At 48.4% G+C, this 25,140-nt stretch overlaps 1 protein-coding gene across 3 annotated transcripts in view; it reads right to left on the reverse strand.

Annotated features, from left to right (window-relative positions):
- PPP4R4 (protein phosphatase 4 regulatory subunit 4) overlaps window positions 1–12,109 on the reverse strand; it is a gene marked incomplete at both ends in the record, with an annotated part of 74,092 nt that extends 61,983 nt beyond the window's left edge. For all 3 annotated transcript variants that reach the window (XM_084241207.1, XM_084241208.1, XM_084241206.1), the window contains 2 exons: window positions 10,846–10,919; window positions 11,990–12,109. In XM_084241207.1, coding sequence (XP_084097333.1) covers window positions 10,846–10,919; window positions 11,990–12,109 — 194 coding nt within the window. The remainder of the gene's footprint in view (window positions 1–10,845; window positions 10,920–11,989) is intronic.
- Between the last annotated feature and the right edge of the window lie 13,031 nt (window positions 12,110–25,140).

The following is a 25,140-nucleotide window of genomic DNA, read 5'->3' on the forward strand; positions in this document are numbered from 1 at the left end:
AATGGAACTAAACTAGAAATCGGCAACAAAAAGATATCTGTAAAACTGGCAAATATTTGGAAATAGACTAACAGACTTATAAATGACTCATGAGTCCAAAAAGTCTCAAGAGAATTTTTTAAATTATTTTCAACCAAATGAAAGTGAAGATACAATATATCAAAAAAGTGTGGGCTGTGACAAAAGCAGTGCCTGGGGGAAATTTACAGCCTTAAAGTGCATATATTTTAGAATAGAAGGAAGATCTAAAATCGATAGCCAAAGCTTCCACCCTAAGAAAGAAAGGAAAACTAAATGCGAAAAAAGCAAAAGTAACGATATAATAAATACCATAGCAGCAATCAATGAAGTCGAAAACAAAAAGAGAGAAACAATGAAAGCAGAAAATGGTTCTTTGACAAGATCAATAAAGTTGATAAATCTCTAGCAATGCTAAGTAAGAAAACAGCAAGAAGATGCAAATTACCAACATCCATAATCAAAAAAGTGAAATCATTGGTGGTCCCACAAACATGTACAGGGAACATCAGTGTAGTATAATTTATGCCCACAAATTCAGTAACTTAGATGAAGAAGCGCCAAGTACTTGGAAGACAAAAGCTACCAAAGCCCACTCAAGAAGAAACAGAACCAATTTTAAAGACCTTTCAAAAAAGAAAATTTCAGATCGAGAGAGTTTCATTGGTGAAAACTACCTAACATTTAAGAAAGAAATGCCAATTTCACACAACTGCTTCAAAAAAATAGGAAACCACTTCCCAAGTCACTTCATGAACATTACCCTAAAACTAGGCAAAGACAGAAAACTGCAGACCAGTATCGCTCATCAACACAGATGCAAAATAAAATCCTCAAACATATAAAAAGATCCATACATTACGATGAAGTGGATTTCATCCCAACAATGCAGGCCTGATTCAGGATTTGAAAAACATCACTCACCAGACTAAAACAAAACATAGGAGGAACCATATATAAACTACGTATCTAATTAATACATAATATATAATATGAATCACAAGATTAGTAAGAAAAAGGTCACCAAATTAGACTACAGGAAACTTCCTTAGCTGAATGGTATCTATAAAATGTCTGCAGTTAACGTAACGGTGACAGACTGAATGCTTTCTCCCCAAGATCAGGAGTAAGGCTGGGAGGTCCTCTCTCACTCCTACAGTCGAGGAGCCTGACAGATGCGACCTTGATCAATATTAACATCAGGGATAAGTCATCTTGATAGCACTCTGAAATGATGGAATAAGAAAGGCCCTCTACAGTATTTTCCCCAGAACCCATAACTTCAATCTAATAATGAGAAAACCATCAGACAAACCCAAGGTGATGGACATGCTATAAAATATCTGACCAGTACTCTTCAAAACTCTCAAGATCATGAAAAGCAAAGGAAGACTTGAAAAGTGTCACAGCTAAGAGGAGACGCAGGAGATAGGACCACTAAATGCAATGTGGTAGATCTTGCAACAGATCCTGAAAAGGGGCATTCATGAAACATTGGGTAAAATCCAAATAAAGTCTGGAGTTTAGTTAAAAGTGACATACTAATGGTAATTTCTTAGTTTTGGCAAACAGACCATTATGTTAATTTCTTAGTTTTGGCAAATAGACCATAATTAAGTCAACATTTTAGCTTCAGGGGAAACTGGTGAAAGGTATATGGGAACTCTCTGTACTATCTCTGCCACTTTCCTGGAACTCTAAAACCCCAATGAAAACTACTTTTTTAAAAAGTAAAAGGCAGAAAAAGTTATACTATGTAAACACTCACCAAAAGAAGTGAGCATATTCATCTCAAAAGGAGTATATTAATATCAGATAAACGAGACTTCAAAACAAACATCTCTAAGAAAACATTACATAATGATAAAGTCAAATCGCCAAGAAAATCTAAGACCCCTAACTGGATAGGTCCCCAGCTACAGATATCAAAACACATGAGCTATTGCTAAAAGTGACAGATTTCAAAGAAGGAATAGACAAATCCACATTTATAGTTAATATAAATTAAATCCACATTTATATAAGAGCGCAACACTCCATTCTCTGTAGTCAACAGAACAAGCAGACAGAAGAACATCCGGTCTATGGAAGCGTACAGAAGACCTGAAAAATACCATCAACCACTCTGACCTCATCACCATTTACAGAACATCATACGGAACAGCAACAGCGTACATATTATTTTCACATGTACATGGAATATTCACCAAGATGAGCCATGTTCTAGGTCATGAAACAAACCTCAGCAAATTTAAAAGAACTGGGACCATTACAGAGTTAAACTAGAAACCATTAACGGAAATAGGACTGAAAAAGTCCTCAAATAATTGGACAATTGTGAGAAGATACACACAATCCAAGTGTGCGAGCCATCCCCCAGCCCCTTCCCCACCATAACCAGAGCTACAAGTGTCCACTCCCCCACATTCCCAGGCTGCACTCTTGTGATTTTCCTTCAGGACTGTCCACTTGTCAAGCAAATATAGTTTTTAATTTTATTACCAAGATAATTCTAAGCAAATACAGCTTATAAAGTTATTATCAAGAGTTTCTATAACAATCCTAAGTCCATCAGACTTCTAAGTTTCATTTTCATACCTGCATGCATAAATATTTTTATGCTAGCCACAGAAATCTCACTTACTCCAAACATCCAAACCAAATCTACAATATACAAAACACTTTAATCAAAAGAAATAAAATACTGTTCAACTCTGATTTTTTTTTTAGTTCAGCAAAATAAACAGTATTTTTGTTTTGATTATAATATCACTGCATCCAATCCTTAATGAAAAACAGGAACCTGCTGAATTATCAGTATCCAACAAAGAACCCCTGTTAAGTCCCTGAATTGTCCTACCCAGGGAGTTTCTGCCCTACAGAGATGTGCACCAGCACCGCCTAGTGGAGGAAATAAGGAACTAGGGTTCGACATCTCCTTACCATCTCTCGTAGACCTGAGGATAAGCTGCTAAAATTTGCTGAAGCAAGATGAAATTCTTAAATTCTATCAGGCCCAGCCCACCATATCAAACAGAGAAAAGAAGAGGAAATGGTGCCTGAAATTTATATGATTTGATCACATAGACAGAAGCTAGCTCCCCCTATTTTTATAATAGCAAAACTGGCCCTTTCTACTGCATACTATAAATTAATTAATTAAAAGATTACACTCAACCTTTATCCTACACCATATAAACCAGACTAAATTTAACTGGAAATGGATCACAGATCTAGAATCAAGAGCTTAAAATCTTTAAAGTTCTAAAAGAAAATACAGGGGAGAAAAATCTTAGTGACCTAGGATTTGGCCAGGATTTCTTAAACACCACACAAAGTACTGACTATAAGGAACGAAACAGGTATTAAACTAAATTCCTCAAAATTAAGCCATATCAACGTACATTCCTTCTATAATAGCAACAGATTTAATTCTTATAAAGTTATAAGATTTAATTCTTATAAAGTTAAAAGACATAGCCCCCCAAACTAGGAGAAAATATTTGCAAAGAATATACCCAAGAAGAGAGCAAAAGATTTGAACATTTCTAAAAAAGAAAAAGAAAAAAAAAAAACCAAAGCTATACGGCTGGTCACAAACTCATAAAGATGCTCAACATTCACTGGTCATTTGGGAAAATTCATATGATAATTGCAGTGAAACAACCACACACCCACTAGAATGGCTTGAAGTTAAAATCATACCAAATGTCAGTCAGTATACAGAGCAATTCACTCCCATGCACTGCTCCCATTTACAGGAAGAGATGTAAAATCGAACAAGCACTTTGGAAACAGTTTAGCGGTTTCTTAAATGTAAACATGCACCTGCTATATGACCCAGCCATCCCACTGGCTGTTTACCAGAGGAAGGAAAGCACATGACCACACTAAAATCTGTACAGGAATGGCTAGAGCCCAAAACTGGAATTTACCCAACTGCCCATCAACTGCTGAATGAATAAACAACTGCTTTATATCCATGGAATGGAATCACTGTCAACAAGAAGGAACAAACTATCGATACATGCAATGTCATGAAATTCAAAGTAATTACGGTGAGTAAAATAAAAACTCACAAAAGGGCACTACTGTATGATTCATTTCTATAAAATCCTAGAAACTGGAAACCATCTGTAGTAACAGGAAGCCAATCAGTGATGGTCAGAGTCGGGGGGATCAGACAAAAGGGAGAGGATATTACAAAGGCCAAGATGTAACTTTGGGGTAATGGTTCATTATCTTAATTGCAGCGATGATTTCACGACTATATACGTATGACAGAATTCATCCAACCGTAGTTAAAATATGTGCAGCACCCTATGACCCAGCATTCCATCCTCAGACATTTATCCAAGAGATGTGAAAACCTATGTCTAGATGTTAGACTTGGAGAAACGAACCTGTCGTGATGAAAAGGGGATTAATGGTTGCCTAGGGGCAGGGAGGGGGGCTGGCTGCAAAGGGGCACCCTCTGGAGAGAAGACCTGGTAACTGCACAAAGTTCCTGGGCGGGTATTTTTCTATACATTCAAGCAAAATACGTTCTGAATTGCAAACAGATGATTTAAAAGGTCAATAATTATTCTTCACTGAACCCAACTCTGCCCCAGGTATCTTGCCTTCCACACACACTCCCTCCACCCTCTGAACAGTCCTACAATGTGGCGCTATTATCCCCACTTGAGTCTAGGAGGGGTAAGCATCTTACCCAAGGTCTCCCAGGAAGTGAGCGAACCTGGGCCTCCAAGAATAAATCTGGGTCAGCGTTTATAGAATATAAAGTATTTCTGACACACACACCGCCTCCGCCGTGCTCCGCATGCTAGTTAACGAGGGGCGACCAGTACACATTTGCTTCTTGACAAGTACTTCTTCTTTGAACCTAAGTGTCTGCTGGTACAATGCCACTCACTCCCCGGAGGATGTCTAACAATAATTACTCAACAAATGCTTTGTTTTAACCTAAACTTGTACGATTTATTCTAAAGTAATTCCTGGTTGTGTAACAATTATTTTCTGTTATTAACATATCTAATCGGAAGGAAAATCACACCGGAGGGCACATAAACGCAAGGATGTAAGACATGCCATTGTTTCTGAAGCAATTACCACATACCAGAAGAAGGATAAAGCCAAAAGAAATGACTGGAAGCACTAAGCCTGAGTACTTTCTCCACACCTCCCAAAGCTGGGCGCCAACATGGCCAACAAAAGACACCATCGAACCCAAAAGAGCCAAGTTGAAAGACGTACAGAGCTGGAGATCATTGGATCTGACTCAGTAGTTTAACTACCTTTATGTGGCCCTGATTCTAAGAGAGTTATGGGTTTTGCCATTTGATATAGTCAACACTTTAAGGCTTAATGCGGATACTAAGACGCCACTGCACATATCAACAAGACTGGGAGCCAGAAATTCCAGAGCTGAACTGGGAACCAATTAGTTACGATTTGTGCCAAAATTCAGTCTCACTCCCAAGAGTGCTGATACGAATTAGCCAGTTCATGAAAACAAATATGTAGACAGAAATATCCACACAGACATTTATCATCTACATCTACCCATGTTCTAATATAGCTCCATTGCAGTTACATAACCCATATTTTATTCAAATCTAAATAACCATTCATTTAGTATTATTTTATAGTGTTTTACCACAGAAGTGGATAGGTACCTTAAATAGTTCATTGTTTTAATTACATTACATGTCTTCTGGGGGAGATTTATGCAGGAAAGAGGATTCTAAACTGTAATTATCAGACTCATACTCAAAACAAGATCTACATCAAAAAATTGGAAAGCAAACATATATGTGTATGTATATATACAAATATATACACACTAAAATGACACATAGAAGGTCTGTAGCATTTATGATTCCCCACTTTCACCGATTTTTTTATGAACTAACCAACTAACCAGACCAATTGTGAAGGATTTAAAAAGGCCTCCAGACCTTTCCCCCATGTTGTCTTCCCCTACCCCCCAACCCCACACACACAGACCCCACAAACCCACTGCACTGAAACAGTACCAAAAGTGAGAAGGCATCAAAAAAAGAAATCAAGATAATGGTGAAAGTAAGATAAGTGGGAATACAGAAGATCTTAGCAATAAAGACCTACAAAGGAGTTTTCACACAAATGTTCACTTTTGCATAGCAAATAGGAGCGGTATTTGCAAAGATAAAGCAGTCAAAAGCTAGTCAAGTAGAAAAGCTGGTCACTGGGATTCTTCCTCCTGACCGCACTGCACCCTAGTCTGGTCTTGAATGCAGGAGTTTCCAGATGCAATGAGCCAACAGTCAGAGCTTACAGCACCTTGGTTTATTTTCAGATTTGGCTGCAGAAATCCTCACTCTGGTTTCACTAGAGGGAGCACTTACTCCAAAAAAAAAAAAAAATGTGGGGGTGGAGGGTGCGAAGGAAAAGACCAGGGAAGAAGATCCTAAAGATGTCTGAGCATCCCTGGAAGGCAAAGTGCTAAATGTTTTAAAACTCACAGTGCAAAGTGAAGAACAGTTTAAAAGTGACAAGTGAGTTTAAAGTGACTAGTGAGACTGTAAAAGTAAGCAACAGGAAAGTTAGAAGAGGCACATCAACCACTCAACACATCCAGCGCGTAAGGTAAATAGCAAACATTGCTTAAGAGAAAGTCACTTGGTAAGAAAACATAGATCTGTCACAGGCTGACTTTCTTATCACTCAGCTTAAAATGCTTAATTATAATTTTTAAAAATTCTGGTTTCTGATAAATACTGATAGCAAAAGAAGCTAACAGGTATCACAAACTTCAGCTGATATACTGTATTTGCCTATTACTTAATTAAACCACTGAAAGGCAAATTAATGCAAGAGGATAACAACTATCCTTTTGTAAAAGTTTGAAATGGAACGTCTTGTAGCAAGGAAGTAGGTGGCAAGGAAAAGAAGGGTATTAACATTAACTGGGTACCTACTCTGTGCCAGGAGTTCTCCACCTAATTCTAGTTAGTTCTCCATAGTACCTAGTTCTCCACAGCACCCTTGAGAAGCAGAATTGCTATTTCCATTTTATAGATAAGAAACTTGAACGTAAGAGCCATAGTGACTTCTATCAGTCACACAGACAATAAATGGTAGAACAGGATAGAACCAAAATCTCTCTGATTCTGTCTGTGATATTAAAATTTTAAAAAATCACAGGCTGCTTAATTCATCTGGCATTGTGGTCATCTTCAAAATAACAATATACTTTTTTCCATTAAGAGGTAATATTTATATCATGGTAGAGTAAACAAAGCAACTACAACATAAAATATGGCTTGTCCTCCAAAAGCTTACACTCTGTTAACGAAAATGCACTTACACACAAACACAAGTGCAGGTGTAAGCGCACGCACACAAGCACACACACACACACAAGTTAAGGAATGCAAAGTTGTGGTTCATTGCTAGTTGAGGGAGGCAACCTCTCGATGATAGGGATGCTCAGAGAAGGCAGGGATCCGGGTAGTTTCAGCAGTGAGGAAAGACTTGTGAAAGATGCAAGGTTCCAGCTGGATCCTGGGGATGGAAAATCTTGGCCGGCATCACGAAAGGGAATTCCAGGATGGGGAAAAGCAGAGTTCAGGATGAACACGATGTGACTGAGTAACACCAGCATGACTGTTTCCAGCACAGAAAGACTGAGTGGAAACAACCCACGTGCCCACCAACCGATGAATGAATAGACCCACACATGGAATACCACGCACAGAGAAACAGCAAGTACTGATACAAGCTACAACGTGGATGAACCTTGAAAACACTCTGCTAGCTAAAAGGAGGCCATAAATTATGTAAGTTTATTAATTGACATGTCCAGAATAGGCAAATCCACAGAGACAAAACAAATATTGGGAAGTCCCAAAGGCTGGAAAAGTTTAGAAGGGGTGGAGGGCTGACTGCTAATGGGTACAGGGTTCCTTTCAGGATTGATGAAATGTTCTAAAATTGACTCTCGTCATGGTTACACAACTCTGTGAATACACCACAAGCCACTACTGACTCTGCACGAAACAGGTGAACTGTATGGCATGTGAACAACATCTCAACAGAGCCACTACAACAGAGTGAGGGCCTGGTAGGTTGGCACTGCACAACTAAGCTAGAGTCACTTATGCCAAGCTTTAAGGGTCCGGAATTTACCTGGAAAGCAATCAGAGACGCTTGAGTAAGGATTTATCTAAGGCAACACAGGACGCATCCTTAGCGCTCTCCTCTAACAAAACCGTGCACATGTTTCAAGCACATTCTGAAAATAAAAGCCAAAATCGCAAAGAAGAGGGGGAACAGGAAAAAGATGTTATGATGTGATTTTGACTAAGCCACAAGCTGTGACTATTAGGAGACTTGTTTTGCTTCAGTGCTAAATGCCACAGATGGGTACATCGGCATCATATTTATGCAAAACTACAAATTCATCTGTCAAACCTTCCAATACCGTAATGTTCTCAACTTAATTATGAAAATAGCATTAGTACTTGGTCTGCTATACTTTAGGAGAACATAATGATCAGAGTAATTTCCTTTTGATTGGATGTATATATTGTATATATCCTGTATATATTGCTTATTTCAATATTAGATTCATTTTAAATGCTAGCAGAACCTTCACTCGTATAAGGCATTTCCCACAGTGACTTACACATTTATTTGACTCTGAATTCTAACGTAGCATAATATTCCAAAATAGTTTTCATATATGAAATCAGAGAGCTAGGGAAACATCTGATATATAAAAGGAGAGAGAAAAGGCTGGATATTAAATATCCGATACGTACGAAAGGTGAAGCACTCAAAAATGAACCCTCAAAATCACAGAGAAAAAAAAAATAAAAGCAGGATTCAGTAGTAGGTTCTATAGCAATGGAAAGAACAAATGAAAAAAAGAAGAGAAAAATTATATTTAAAATAAAAGGTTCAACAAATGAGCACAGACAAAGCTTTCACAGACACAAAGTTTGGAACAGGTGCATAACCCCAAACCCTCCCCTGAATCCCAGGGAAGAAAGGACCTTTCAGGCAGCCTTGGTGCTATGCCTTCAGAAGCTGACGTCCAGGTGAAATCCCACTTTCCCCCAGGAGGTGGTAAGGTGGAAGGAAGACAAGAGAAGAACTCAGCTGGCGAAGCCACAGACAACCAAACTAGTGTTCCCCTTCTGAGCCACCCTGTAAGCCTCCTGCAAGGTAGATGAGCCACAAGAAACTAAAGGAGATATCAGATCTCTTAGAACTCTTTTGTCTAAGAATAGGAAGACCCATCTCTCTCTATAAGGGCTTTGTAAGTTCTAGCACTGGATGAAACTATGTTCTGTGTCTGAGAAATAAAGACAATCCAGCCAGCCTGCTTCGCTCACAAACGATAAAAGCAAAATACAAAACAAACAAGCTATCCTAAAAAAGAAGCCTTGTCCTGGATATCTAGAATAAGGGATCTGCTGTCACAAGTAAGTAGAGCAAGATTCTCCAATTCCTAATTGTAAGCCAGCACTTACACTTAAAAAAAAAAAAAAAAGAATTCAATAAGAATAAGTAGGAGCCCATTTCAAATCATCATCTGTTGTGTGTTAAATGAAACTTATACTAACTTTCATCAATTGTCTACTGACTCCCTAAGAACCATGGGGGAAGAGGTTTACAACTATGCCTCACCACACTGAACATGTTATTAAAGAATATCAAAGCACAATAGGTTAAATGTTGGATTATTCTCTATGCATATGCGTAAAACATATACCGTTCATTCATACACAGATAAAACTGTCTTCTATTAGTAACTAAGTATAACGATGCACGCATGCTACCAAAAAAGGAGGGGAAATAACATCAACATAATGTCTAAGATCCAGAGACATCTGAAGTGACAGTGACTGCAGAGAACGGCCTAGACTGTAAGTTGGATGATACTCTGACTGCAGAACAAGAGGTGCCACGAACAGGCTAAAGAAGAATTAAGAAAATGGAAGTCATGAAGAAGAGATTTCCTTTAAACAGGATCATTTGGGGAATGAACATGGACTAGAAAGGCGGCTTATCAACAAGAAAGAGAACAAGAAACCTGCCAGCACCTGAAACAGGCAACGCACCCTGAGCGAAGGGACCGGGGATGCCGGACACGCCAGGGGAGAAGCAGCCCCAGTTGTCAAAATCTGCTCTGAAGAAACAAAAAGGAAAACCGACTGGCCCAAAGGGGGAGAAATGTTTCCCAAATCGAAGGACATTTTCAGGCAACACAAGGGGTCTCAGGGAGATGCTGTCTCCGCAGCGTTTCCCCGGGTCGGTTCATCCACGTTGGCTTCTCAGCAGCTAAACCCATAACACAACGTTTAAGATGGTTGAGAGGAATCTTTTAAATATTTGCAATAACCATTTGCTTTAAAAGTAATTCTGCAGAGCTGGTAAAATGAAATTTACAAAAGAGCAGCCTCCCTCGAAGTGAAAACATCCCTCAGGCCAACTTGGGCCGCTCGCACCGGCCTCCTGCGCAGCGCGGGCCGCCCGGCTGGGTCTGCCTTTCCCGCCCAGGAGCAGCAGGTAAGGGTCCCTCCGCAACCAACACTAACCCGGGAGCCCTCAGCCTCCCTGGATCTAACGGGGCGCCTGGGGGGGCCTCGGCCTAACCACCGGCGGGCCTGGCCGTCCTCGCCGGGGCCGGGCATCCCCCGGACTTCGCTCTCCAGCTCGCAGACCCAGGCCCGGCCCTGCGCTCGCGACACAGTCGGGCCCGGCGCGGCGCTGCGGGGCTCGGGGCTCGGGCTCGGGCTCGGGGCTCGGGGCGGCTCCGGCAGCGGCGGGAGGTACCTGAGCAGGTGCACGGCCCTCTCGGTGTCGCTGAGGTCCTCGGCCACCGTCAGCCTCTCGATCTCCTCCGGCGTCTGCGGGGGGGAAAGCGGGGTCACGCGCCCGCCCGCCGCCCCCCCCCGGGCCCCCCGTAGTGACCCCCACGAGCGGGCGCCATGGCCGGGCTCCGTCGGGGGAGACCGACCGGCTGGGGGGCCTCGGCGCGGCGGCCCCGCCGTCTCTGGGGGTCGGGTCCGGGGGTGGAGTTGAGGGTCTGGCTTTGGGTTTGGGGTTCAGCTCGCCCAGCTTCGCGGCGCAGCGGGGTGTCCGCATGAGGGCGACGGGGCGCCCGCACCGCTCGCCCCGCCCCAGCTGCTTCTCGGCTTCACGGGGGGGGGGGGGCTGTGGGGGGAGATGAGGAGATGACGCCCCCGGCGGGGACGCGGGAGAAAGACGAACCCCGGGGGGGCGGGAGGGGTGAGCCGGCCGGAGGGAAGCGGAGCCCGGAGGAAGGGCGGGCGGGAGCGAGCGAGGCCGAGGGGTGCTGGGGGGCGGGGGGCGGGGGGCGGGGGGCGGGGGTCCGGGAGGGGGCGCCTGCCGGCGGGGAGGGGCCCCTCGGGGCGGCGGGAGGCGGATGGCCGCGGGGGGCGGCGGGGCTGGGGCGCAGGCTGACGCCGACTCAAGGGTTTGGGGGGGTCAGGCCGGGGGCCCGGGAGGGGGTGCGCGGTGGCCCGGGACGGGGCGAGCCCGGGGGCTGGAGATCCGGGGCGGGGGCCCCGGCGCGGCCGTCGGGGCTGAGGGGGCCGAGCCGGGGCGCAGGGGCCGCAGCGGCTCTGCCAGGGCGCGGGGCGCGGGGCGCGGACCCGGGTGCGGCGGCGTCGGGGGAGGCCGGGGCGCGGGGTCCCGGCCGTCGGGGGGAGACGGGGCGGCCCGAGAGGCCGGGGTCGCCGCCGTCCCGGGGCTGCGGGGCCGGGGCGGGGCGGGGGGTCGGGGGGGCGGGGGGCGGGGGACGGCGGGCCGGGGTCGGGGGCGGGGGCCAGGGTCGGGGGCCGGGGCCGGGGGCCGGGGGCGGGGGCCGGGGGCGGGGGCCGGGGGCGGGAGCGGGGGCGGGGGGCCGGGGCGGGGGGCCGGGGCGGGGCCGGCGGGGCCGGCGGGCCCCCCGCACCTTGAGGCTGCGGCGCTCCGGCCTCTCGACGACCGCGAGCTCCTGCAGGTCGTCCGCGTAGCCGAACAGGCTGTTGGCGCCGAAGTCCATCGCGGCGGCGGCGGGCGGCGGCGGAGGCATGGGCCGGGCCCTCGCCGCGGGCCGCAGCGGCCCCGGATGCCGGACGCGCCGCCCCGGCCGCCCGGCTGGACCGTCCCCGCGGCGGCCGAGCCGGAGGCGGCGAGCGGCGGCGGGAGGAGCGCGCGCCCGAGGGGGCGGGCCGGGGCCGGGGGCGGGGCCGCGAGGGGGCGGGGCCTCGGTCGCGTCGTCGCCTCGGCCCCGCCCCCCGGCCGCCGGGCGCGCGCGGACGGGACGCAACTGCCGCGCAACGACGCCCTCCTCCGCCCCCGCCGCCTCGTCCGCCCGCCTCGGCCCTTCGCTCCGCCCCGAGCGCGTGCGCCCCGCCCCGCGGCGCGTGCGCAGAGTCTCCCACCCGCTGCCGCCGGCGGAGGCGGCCCGTGGGTGGGGCCGGAGGCGGGCAGGGGGCGGGGCCTGAGGCGGGGCTATAACCGTGTTGGGCCGGGGAGTGGGCGGGGCCGGGGCGGGGAGTGGGCGGGGGCGGGGCGGGTGGAGAGGCTGAAGCCTTGGAAGGAGGAGCGAGGAGCTGGGAACCGGGAGCGGGGGGCGGGGGGCGGGGAGCGGGGGGCGGGGGGCTGGTTCTGTCAGGGGCGCCTCGTAGTCCCGGCCCCCGCAGCTGGCGCGCCGCAGCCGCAGAGCCCACTCCAGCGCAGCTCCCCCCCCCCCGGGGGCGTGTGTCCCCAGAATGAGCAGCTGCCACGTGGCTCGTGGGGTGCCCTGGCGGCGGGGGACGCGCAGGCTGGCGCCGGCGTGGGGGGCAGCGGCCGGAGAAGGACCCCCAGGGAGGGGACGCTTGGCCTGCGAGGCCCTTTCGGCCGGAAGCCCAGGCGTGTTGGGGGGCGTGTTGGGGGGCGTGCAGCGAGAGCCTGGGGTTCGGGGTGCGGGGCCTTGGGGGGCTGGTCTGCGCTTGTCTGTGAAGACTGGACACGGTGGGGACGGGGGGGGGGGGGCCAGCTCGTGGCCCTTAGGGACGGGAGTTATGTTGCCCGTATTCCTCAGCTGCTGAGAGTCAGCAAGGCCCCCTCTTAGTTAATGTGTCATTTTCCTCTCGTTCCCTCTCCGCACGCCCTGTCGCTGCCCATTTGCACCTTCTCCGCTGCAGACTCGCCTCGCCTCGCAAGATGCTGTTTGGTTCGTGTCTCTGTGTTTCCTATTCTTGAAAGGCTTTGTGCTAAGAACTCATCGTGGGTCTTGATACTCCCTCAGCATGGTGCACTGGAACTCCTGGGCCTGGATATACCAGGCGGGGGGTTAGTCCAGCCACTACCGGCCTCGGATTTGTGCATGAAACACATTTTACTTCTCGGTTCCCTGAATGCTGGACAGTTAGGGTCCCAGAAGCCTCTGGCTACCACAGGCGGTGCTGGAACGGCGTGAGGCCTTGTGTCCCGACAGCAAGCAGCAGAATTGCTGGGTCATGGAGTCTACAGAGCTTGTTTTCATTCTGCCAAGTTGCTCCCCAAAATAATGCCAGTTTGTCCTCTTCCCACTCACTCATGAAGACAGATTCCTGTCTCCCCACTTTATCAGCTAACATTTACTATTATCTGATGTCCTAATTCACATCAATTTGACACTGATTAAAATAGTGTTATGTGGTTTTCTCTGTATATGTCCTTGATAATTAGTGGTTTATCATTTTTCCATATTCAAAACTGTGAAGATCAGTTTCCTTCTATGAAGAACTTATTTACTTCCCTTGCCTGTTATTCTGCTAAATTTCCTATTTTTTTCCTGAATGAATTAAAGGAGTTTCTTATATACTCTGAATACTAATCCCTTGTCAGTTTGGCGATTGCAAATCTTTCTCCCAATCTTTTGTGCATGCTATTAACCTTGTGGAGTGGGCTTTATGGTTTTTATTGAAGGCTCTTTTCCTACCCTCGATCATCAAATATTCTCCTACATTTTCTCCTATTTAGCTTCCTATTTTTCCCTATCACAGTTAACCAACAGTTGACTCATCTGGAGTTCATCCCTAACATAGTGCAAGTAGAAATACAATATGATTTTCTGTTCCCAAAGAGTGGGTTTTCCCAGCAGTACCCACCAAACAATCCATCTATCCCCCTGCCGATGCGAGGTGGCGTCTCTGTTGTGCCAAGTCTCCATAGACACAGGTCTCTGCTTCTGGGCTCGCACTGCTGTTCTATTGATCGAAATCTCCTCCTGCACCAGGGTTGCCTTGAATTTATTCGTATGACTTGTTATATGTCCTAATATCTGGTAGAGTGATGCCACTCCTCCCAGTCTATGCTTTTTTTTTTTCATTGTTGCCTCTGAAGTTCAAAACAATACTGGTCAGTGGTTACCCCCACAGCTGAGATTCAAGTTTTCTCATTCCCACACTGCAAAGGCAGACTGAAGGGAAAAGGAAAGCGCAGCTGGAAGAGAGGAGGTAAAGATGGGGTGGAGGTGTTTTCCCTTAGCAAATACCTTGAAGCTCCATTTTCTGTCAATTCCTGAAATCTTCCTTCTTTCCTTTTTGATTTGTAGCTGATAGTAAATAACACCTGTAAACTTTACTCTGTGTTCACTAAGTACTATCTTCTATTCAGATTTTGTAACAGCATCATCTGAGACCTGATGGCATTTTTTTTAAGTTTTTTTTTTTTTAAGATTTATTTATTTATTTACACAAGCACTGGGTACAGTCAGAAGCGCGGGAGGGTGAGAGAATTCACCAGAGCCAGAGCGGGGAGCAGAGCAGGCAGAAGGACCGAAGTACACTGCTGAGGGGAGCAGCGGGCGGCAGGAGAGGTCTGCGCGCCATGTGGGACCCTCCTCTGGTGGCCGGGGAGCAGCCGGGGATCGAACCGGTGCTGCAGAGACTGCGGGCAGCTTCGCAATCCAGCGCTCAACCGCTGCGCCACCGGGGAGGCCCCGATGGCATTTTTAATGAACAACTGAATGTGCAGACATGACTTTGATGTTCACTCTTCCAGGCAGGAGGCTGAGAAGGGAAAATGTTTGGTCCTATAACTGGACTCTCTAACTGCTACAGTTACCAGCCCAGTCTGGCTGCCAGGAAACCTGAGTCCCCAGTCCCAATTCTGCCAGTGACATTGGGCCAATGGGAGGAAGGAGACGCAGGAAACAACTTGGGCAACGTTTTCTACCTGTCTCAGGGTACACTCACGGAAACCCTGTTAAACACAGAAAAGCTGTATCACTGTTGCAATTTTACAGATAATGAAACTGAAGCTCAGAAAAGTTATGTGACTTAGGCATGAGCACATTCTAAGGGAAACTAAATGTTTTCGCTTCATTTGTTCATTCAAAGGTAACATGGTCTTTGTGCACATGGTTTGTGGAGCCCAGCTGCCTGCGTTTGAATCCTGGCTCTGCTGCTTCCTACTGGGAGCCAGGTACTTCACTCTGGCCTCACTTTACTCATCTCTAAAATGGGAATAATAATAATAATAGTATTGCTTAGCCAAATGTTGTGCGAATTAAATGAGATAATATGCAAACAACGCTTGGAGAAATTCTTGTACATTATAATCACTTAGTGTTTGCTATTGTTATCACCAGACCAGTGCGGCCTGCCCCCTGGTTCAAAAAGGATTCATACGTTGCACTAAATGCACTGATTATCATGAGAAACAGAAAATGCTCCAGGTCCTAATCTTCTAAAGCTGTGAATATGTCACCTTATGTGAACTTCGAAGATATGTCTAATTCAGGATTTGAGATGAGATCATCTTGGGTCATCCCAGATGATTATAATAGAATCATAAGCCTCCTTATCAGTGAAAGAGAGAGTCAGAAGGATCAGGGTCAGATTGGTGGGACACAAGAGAAGCCTGACTGCCTTTGATGATGGGAGGGAACAGCCAAAAATCTCCCCCAGAGCCTCCAGATGTAGCCCAGTGACACCTTGATTTTAGCCATCAAAACCCAGTTCTAACTTCCAAAACTGCAAAACAATTCATTTTTGTCATTCTAAGCCTGCTTGAATCGGTGATAAATTGTTACAATGGGAAATTCATGCAATTACCTGTATGGGAAAAGGATTTAAATTAGATTTTTACCCCAACCATATATAAAAATCAATGTTAAGTGAATAAAAAACCTAAACATTAGACAGGCAAATCTTTCAAATTTTGAGAAATGTCCAGACCCTAATTCTGCTGCTCCTTCTGTGCTGTCTTGAGCATCTGAGCACATGACAGGTGGTGTCAGCAGCCGCAGGCCCTGCTGCAGCCGCAGCACTGTCCAAAACCTGCAGCCCAAGTTGGCAGCTGCCTCCTGCAGCTTCCCTCTCTTCTGCTTGGGTTTAGTTGAGCTGATGAGATTCCTATGGGGCCATGGCCGTTGGAGTCTGCCCAGCACCTAGGAAAGGCCCTGTTACTGTTCACTGAGAAAGCGGGGGGGGGGGGGGGGGGAGGAAGAGGAGGAGAGACAAGGATGCACAGAGCGGAGGCCAGCTCCTGCCTGGCCTAAGCCGCCATCACCGCGCATGGATTACTGCAGCCTTTGCCTCCGGGCTTCCTCTTTCAAAATGGTTCCTAGCATGGTCAGAATAATTCTGCTCGCACACAAGTCAGACCCAGGTACTTTATTCTCTAACCCAGGCCTTCTCAACTTTATTGCTCTGTGGACCCCCGTAATTCTCTGTGGGAGAGGCTGTCCTGTGCATTGGAGGATATTCAGCTGCACCCCTGGCCTCCGCGGCCCTGGCCTCCACCCACTAGAGGCCAGTATCCTATCCTGACCTCTCCTTCTCGCCCCCTCCCGCCCCCCACCCCCCACCCCCGTTGTGACAATGGGAAATGTCTTCAGACACATTGCAAATGTCCCCTAATGGCAAATCCCCCATGAGAACCACTAAACTCGGCAGTTGCTCCCCATCCTACAACCTCACCTCCCCTCACCTCTCAAATCTCCTGTCCTCTGTCCTCCCTCACCTGTCCTGCCTCCCCATGTGCACTGGCCTCCCTGCTCTTCCTCCAGCACTCGAGCTCAGATCCCCATCAGAGCCATGGAGCCCACCAGGATTGCTTCTCCACCAGGTTTCAGATAATTCACTCCATCTCCTCCTTCAGGATTTTACCTTCTCAGTGACCCCAACTCAGGATCCTTTTATGACATTAAAACCCCACTGTGTTAGCATGCTAGGGTCGGCATAACAAAACGCCACTGGGGGATTTCAGCAACAGAAATGTGTTATCTCACCTTCTGGAGTTGGAGGTCAAGGTCAAGGTGCCAGGTAGTTTGGCTTCCCTGAGGCCTGTCTGCTTGGCTTGGAGGCAACCACCTTCCCATGGTGTCCCTTCTGTGTGCAGTGCCCCTTGGGTCTCTTGGTGTCTCCAAATGTGCTTTTCCCATAAGAACACCAGCAGCATTACGTTAACGGCCCATTTTAACTTAATCACCTCTTTATTGCCCCACCTCCAAATACAGTCACACTCTCAGGCACTAGGGGTGAGGGCTTCAGTAGATGAATTTGGGGGGAACACAATTCAGTTCCTAACATCTACCGTCACCACCACTGGTGCTTATTAGTCTAATATGCTGAGTATTTAACTTATTCGTTCATTTAAAGTGTTTTTCTCCTTCAATCTTCCACTCAAATATTGTGTTCCAGAAGGGTAAGGATTTTGTCCATTTAACTCGGCACTGCATCCCCAGGATCTAGAACAATGCCTGACATACAGTAATTATTTGTTGAATTATTTGTTAAAGCAATGAACAGGCGCTGCTTCTCCATTAACCAGCTGTGACCTTGGGGAAATCACATTGCTGGATCTCAGCTCCCCATGTCAAAGGAGGGAATTGAGCTATATGCTATAAAATGAGAATTCTGTTCTATTTGAAACTTACTAGGGACTGAGCCCAGGTTCCCTAAAAAACAGCCTGAGGCAAAGCTTAACACTTTGTGGTAACACTTCCTTGGAAAATGTAATCCCAGGGCAGCCAGAGCAAGGGGGAGCAGAGAGGCTGGGCAGGATAAGGGGCAAATACACAGCCCTGTGCTGCCCAGCTGGGCCCCAGTTCATGAGGAGACACAGCCACCCAGGACAAATCTGGATGGGCTGGACAGAAGCCCCAGGCCCCCTGAATGTCCACAGAAAGGACGTGCACAAGGCTCCCTCTGGTCTGCTGCCTCCTAGAGGTCAAAGCTGACTCCTCAGGTAGTTCACCCCCTAGTACGTCAGTGGTCTCACCCTTCAGTAGCCTCTGGGGCGCCTCACCCCAAGAACCCAGTCTGGAAGTGGTGGGGGGGAGTCTAGAGTTGGTCCCAGTCCGCAGGGAACTGAGAAGGAGGGTGATCAAATCAGCAGTCCCTGAGCCCCGGGACAGAGCAAGTGGCTCCGAGCCTGGGAGACTTGACGTGGCCTACGACGTGTCCAAGACAGGAGGGACGGGGGAGGGATGAGGAAGCAGGTAAACAGCTGCGCGTGGGGACCAGAGGTCAGGTTCAGGATGGCTGGAAGCATAGCTCAGGCCCAGCAGAGGAGGAAGGTGAGGAAGGAGCTGGGGGGAGCGAGCTTAGCAGCAGACCTAGCAGGCGTGTGGGCAGGAGCTGAAAGGAGCTGGTCCTTTTAAAGTCCTTCTGGGGACTCCATGGCCCCAGCAGCCTGGCCTCATGAAACTGCTCTAGGGTGTCCTGGGTCCCTCCCCTGCCAGGTGCGTGGTGGGTGCTGCCCTCAGCGTCCTCGTCCCAACAGGCCCTGGGCATCCAGCTTCCTCCTCTCCTCCTCCCTGTGACTTGACTCAGTCCCTCTTCTGTCTCTCTGCAAACTCTTCCAAAACTCCAGCCACCCCCTCAGCTTTCCCTGGAGGGGGAGCGGGGTTCACTGCCATCGCTGCCCGCCTCTGGCGGGGGTGTTTTTCTCACACGTGGGCTGTGTGTTGGGTTGGACCTTCACTCAGGGCAGATTCCCCCTGCAGAGGTGATGATACACACACGCTGAGCGCAGACTGTGCGCTGGTCTCCTCCAAGGCGGGGGCCAAGGGGCGCAGCACAGGGTATGTGAGTGCGGGGAGGGGCGTCTGCAGAGCCGCGCCGGGGTGATGGAACCAGAGAGCAGGTTGCTGACTGTCTGGCTGTCACTGCTATCTGCAGAGGCAGCGGGAGGCGATTACAGGGCTGGGTCCCACGGCCCTAGATGTGGGTGCAAGAAGCTGCACACACACTTGACTGTCAAGGTGGGGGTGATGGTTACCCTGGTGACCGGGCTGGGAAGTGGGTTGGCCTAGCAGGCAGGAATGTTGGAGAAAAGATTTAACTAAAGCTCTGTGCAGGGCTTCTCTCTCTCCCTCTTTTCTTTTATGATAGGAGCACCAGTTAGATGGATCCTTGCCATAAGGAACAAGGGCAAGCATCAGTGGCTAGGCCCACATATCCTGGTCCCCTGTCTCACCTGGTCCCCTGGTCCCCTGGTCCCCTGGTCCCACTCTCACCTCTAAGCTGGGTCTGAGTCCTCACTAGTCCTGGGATCTGGGGCCACTCACTTCCCCTCTCCGGGCTTTACTCAGACCAAGCAACCTCCCGGCTCCTTTTGTGTTCTGAGTCCTGGGCCCCAACCTAGGAATCTGCATTTTAGTCACTCCCCCAACCCTGCCACACACACCCAGGTACACCGTACCTGCATTACAAAACCAAACTTGGCATTGAGAGCCCAGGCCTAGGAATCAGACAGACCCAGATTCTCATCTCAGCTCTGCTGCCTCCCGGGGCAATGAACCTATAGCCGCAGCCTCCTCACCTCTGTAATCGGGTGGAGGGGGCCACCAGCCGCTCAACTGTAGATGAGCATCAGAGGAGATGAGTCTGCAGTCCACAGCGCAGTGCCTGGCACGTGATGAGGATCCAGTGTGTGCGATGCTTTTTCACTGATTACTGATTGTTCTATATAAATTTGGAATCTCTCTCCTACCTGCTCCCCCTTCTGAACAACCCCCTTCCGTCTGCTGATTCTTCTCCGGCCAAATCCCACATCCAAGAAAACAGTCACTGTGATAAGCAAGGAGTCCTGGGGCTAGAACTCAGGCAGAGAAGCCAGCAGCGCTCACAGCTGGGACGCTCGCCCCTGGCTCCAGCTCTGGTTCATCCGTTGCCATGACAACTCAGAGCTCCCCAACCTCTGTGGGGTAAAATGACCTTTCCTCCAGCACCCAAGGGCTCTGGATGTGGTCGGTCACTTTACCCAGGCACCAGGACCCATGTCCCCTCCCAGTCACCACGGTTTCATTTCCAGGTGAACTGAGGGTTCCGGGATGAGACTTGTTTGGATTTCACTTCAGAACCCCAGCACCTAGAGCAGTGCTCACTGTCAGCACGCACCGGAGAAATGCTGGTCACGTGAAGAGATCCATGTGGTGTCGATCTGATTCTCTTGCATCTCCTCATCATTTAGAAGAGAGGGAAGATGGAATTAGGCCACGGAAGATCCTGCTGTTGCCAAGGGCCGCTGCCCCGCCCCACGTCACCATTATCCTAAGAACCTGCGCCCAGAGTCTCCCTTCTCACATCTTGACAAGTGGGGAAGAAGGCAAAGGCGGGGGAGCTGCTGCGTTGTGGCCACAGCTCTCCTTCCCCGCCAACCCTCATGCTCCACTCTCAGGAGAAGCTCTCTCCTCCAAAGCCTTGAGGCTGCCCAAATATGTGCCAATTAGCATGTGGTGAAGACCTGGCAAAGGTGGCTTTCCTGCCCAGTGCTTTTCTGCACCATCCTTATCAACAAGGCCTTGTCCTGACGGGGCTGACAGGCCCCGCACAGGTGTGGGGGTGCCTTTGGAAAGCCGCAGGCTCAGTGGGCAGGGTTCGCATCTGCCAGGTCATCGTGTCCATCAGCGCGGAGCTACAGAACAAGCGCATATAATTGAGGTACCAACACAGGGGCAGGGCCAAGCCCAAGTTCTCTGGCTGCCAGAAAATCCGCATCTCCAAAAAGTGGAGATTTACCAAGCTGGATTCGGATGCACTTGATGACGTGGTGGTGGAAAAGTGGCTCATCCCAAATGAGACGTCAAACACACCCCCACCGCCACCCCCTGGATCAACAGTGGGCCCTGCGCTCATGAGAGTCTTGGAGCTGTTTCTCCCTTAGTCACCCCCAAATAAAGCCTAATTTCTATTCCCTCCCCTCAAAAGAGATGGCGTTAAGACTCCAGGCCCCTTCATTTGATTTCTTCCCCACCTCTCCTGGACGGGCAGACTGCCTCCCACCTCTCTAATGGCATTTATTCACCTTGGCATCAACACACTACATGACCCCTCCCAAGACAACTCAACGTCCCCCAACTTTTGAAGTAGTGGTGCCTCAACAAATTTGCTCATCTAAGCACTTCTGAACCATCTTTCTCTCTCAAGAAGTGACAAAGTTCGCGACACTCAAATCTGCTCCACACCGCAGCTGAATAACAAATCTCATGTGGAAAAAAAAAATTCTTACATTGACTCAACTCCAAAGTTTTTTACAGCTTATCTATTAAGATGAATATATCTATTTCGTCTGCCATTTATAGACAACAGAGCTTTGGGTGATAAGGCCTGTGCTTCATAAGTAACACGTCCACTCCGTGAACCAAATATTTATTGAATACTTAACTGTGGGCCAGCCAGGGCCAGCTTTGTGGATCCTCAGATGCTCACACAGGGAAGCCCGGAGCTCCAAAGGGCCCCATATTTAAGGTTTAATGCTCCCCCCTCATCATGATATTCTTGCCAACTTTATCTTTGAACTTGTGCTTTGTAAGTGGCCTGACATCATGCTGAGCATGTGCAAGAGCAGAGGAAACAGCATGGGCTGTGTGCAGACAAGCTTCCCTCGGTCACCAGTTTCGGAGGCCGGGGTTCCGTGTGTTAGCCGTTGCCATGTTGTTTTGTTTTATGAGACAGATTCCAAAGCTTCGAAGGGAGGCGGTGCTACCCAGTCCTGTCCAGCCTCACCACCTCACCACTCCCCCCAGAGTGAGCACCTCCCACATCTGCTACTTGCTGCGTTTTTCATCAGTTGTCTGGGTTTATTCATCAGTTCCTTCAACGAGCAGCATGGACAGCTACTCTGACTTCCTGCCCTGTGTGCTCCCCTCTGGGCCATAGAGGAAGTGACTCCTTTTTCAAGCCCAGGGTGAAGAACATATTTAATCTAACAGAATTATTTTTATGAAACCCATAATTTTCTGGTTTATTCTTTTAAAAATATTTGTTGATTTTTATTCTAACACCACATTCCCTTGTAACCCTCTGGCCCTTTCTCCCTCCCTCTTGCTCTCAGAAGCCTCACTTTGTTTACTTGTTTTATTTTTTTTAAGATTTATTTATTTATGCATACAAGAAAGAACTGGGGTACAGGCCAGAGGTTCAGGGGAGGGGGGGCGCTGAGAGGATTCACCAGAGACAGAGCAGGGAACAGAAGAGGCAGACTGACTGAAATATACTGCTGAGGGGAGCAGTGGGCGCGACAGGAGAGGTCTGCTGCACCCTGTGGATAGCTCCCTGGCTGGGGATCAAACTGCAGCCACAGCTGCCTCGAAGTGGCTATGGATTGCTTCATAGTGCTGAGACTTAACCCTTTGCACCACCAGGGAGGCCCTGGAGCAGCAGGGAGACAGGAGAGGTCTGCTGCACCATGTGGGTAGCTCCCTGGCCAGGGATCGAACTTGTGCTGTAGTGGCTACGGATAGCATCATAGTGCTGAGATTTAACCCCTTGTGCCACCAGGGAGGACCATGTTTTATATTTTTTATAAACATTTTGCTTTATGGCTCATCTGCCATGTATATAAATGTCCAATAGTTGTCTCTGTCACTCTGACTTTCTTTACTGCACGTCATCCCTCAATTCCTTCTACTTTTCTGTAAATGACAACATTTCATCTTTCCGATGGTTGATTAATATCCCATAGTGTAGGTTAATAAAAATGTTTATAAAACATCACTTCATGGGCCTCCCCAGTGGTGCAGCGGTTGAGCGCTGGGCTGCAAAACTGCCCGCAGCCTCTGCAGCACCGGTTCAATCCCCGGCCACATGCGAGGGTCCCACATGGCGCGCAGACCTCTCCTGCCGCCTGCTGCTCCCCTCAGCAGTGTACTTCGGTCCCTCTGCCTGCTCTGCTCCCCGCTCTGGCTCTGGTGAATTCTCTCACCCTCCCGCTTCTGACTGTACCCAGTGCTTGTATAAATAAATAAATAAATCTTTAAAAAAATAAAATAAAAACATCACTCCGCTTCCCTGGCCCCACACTTGGAGCTAAGGCGGGCACGTGTGTAAATGAGATGCCTGCCCACGCAAGCCTCTGAGCTGAGCAGGGAAACAGGAGACACAAACTTCCACCACATGCACCTCCATCTAATGACCACATCAGTGTTTGGGAACCCACAACTCATTACAATTATTCCAGAGTTACTTCTAAGAGAAGCAGGCCGGGAAGAGGGGTGCCATGTAACTTACGTCCATGGGTGAATTAATTCGTTATACTACTCACTCCTTCCCCTTAAAAAGACCAACAGGGAGGGATGGGGGAGGGGACAGGAGATCGTCTCAATGGCTCCTTAACCTTCAAAAGTATCCCTTGAGTCATGGGGAGATGGCGAGGGAATGCAAGTCTCCCCCTTTGAGGGGAGCAGGGGAAAGAGAAGATGGCTCAAACAAAGGTACAGAAATGGAAAGACTTTTAAAAGATAGTGATGTCATGTATACGATATTAACTTGTTGGCATCGCTGAGTGTAAAGAAAAAATTGCCAGTAAATCGTCGATAAAATCTGCCCCACACACAAGACCCCAGTCCCCTGAGTGGGGCTCCTCCACCATGAAGAAAACATTTTACATCTGCCAGTGTGTCTGGTTTTTGGCAAGAAATTGATGAATATTTATTATAAGAGAGAAGAAATAGAAGAAATGTATAATGAATAGAGCCAAATGAGAGTGTGGGCACCAGTCTGCTCGCAAAGGGATTTGCCAGCCCTTACATCTGGGTACAACTTGCAGACACCGAACATGCCAGAGGGGCTTCCAGGGGGTGTGGGATAGATGGGGGGCATTCATTAGTCTTTACTTGGAGACCCAGCTGTAAATAGAGGCTGTGGCCCCAAAGGCCCAAAGCACCTCACAGTCAGCCTGTTCAGAATGGCTGGCATTCGGGATGGACCGGCCTGAATTCCTGGACACCACTTCCCAGGAGGCCACGTTGGGGTGTCTGTGGCCGGGCGCCCTGAGCGCATTTGTCTTGGCACACAGTGCTCTCGGCAGCCCTTTGCCACCTGTTTTTCCGCAACACCCGCTCCTGCTCCTTCCTGACTCACAGGGCTCACTGTTTCATAAGAGGGGGTAGCTTGGTTTCTCTCCTGTGTCACCACGTAATTACTGAGAACAATAATTTGAACAATGAGAACTTATAATTCTCTGGTAACATGCAAAAGTACTATCGTTTCGCAACAAAATAATCTCCTGAGTCTTGGGTAATGGAAACCATTATGCGTCAGTTCATCTGGTAAGCGGAAGCTTTGCCTGCAAATGGAATTAGCATCACTCATTCATTCATTCAACACATATTAACAGAACACCAGTAACTGGCAAGCAAGGTCCACCATGGAGACCAGAGTCTAGCCCTATTTATTACCTCCCACATCTTCATCCACAGGTCCAGAACAATGACTGACATTCAGGATGGACTGGCCTGAACTCCTGGACACCACTTCCCAGGAGGCTAGGCTCTTGGGGAAGGACAAGAAACATCACAGACACCCAAGAACATACTAGATACCATCTTTGAGGGGACATACTGTAGGAACTCAAGCCAGAAACCCCCTAAACATTCCACAGACATGATACAACGGGCTGATCTGGGTCTGAGTCCTTGTCTTGCCCCTCACTACCTGAGTAAGCATGTGTCTTCTCCTTTCTGGATCTCTACTGCAGGAGGTAAAAAGGAAATACTGTGCATCCTCTAAGATCACTCAAGCAACAGAAAACAGGAGGATTGATAGATCTTAAGGCAGAGCTTAAGAATAGATATTCTATGCAGCTCCAAGCAAATCATTATGACTCAAAGCATAGCACATATTACCTGGCAGGCATAAA

This window comes from Talpa europaea (assembly GCF_964194135.1).
Source record: "Talpa europaea genome assembly, chromosome: 8".
Classification (NCBI taxonomy): Eukaryota; Metazoa; Chordata; class Mammalia; order Eulipotyphla; family Talpidae; genus Talpa; species Talpa europaea.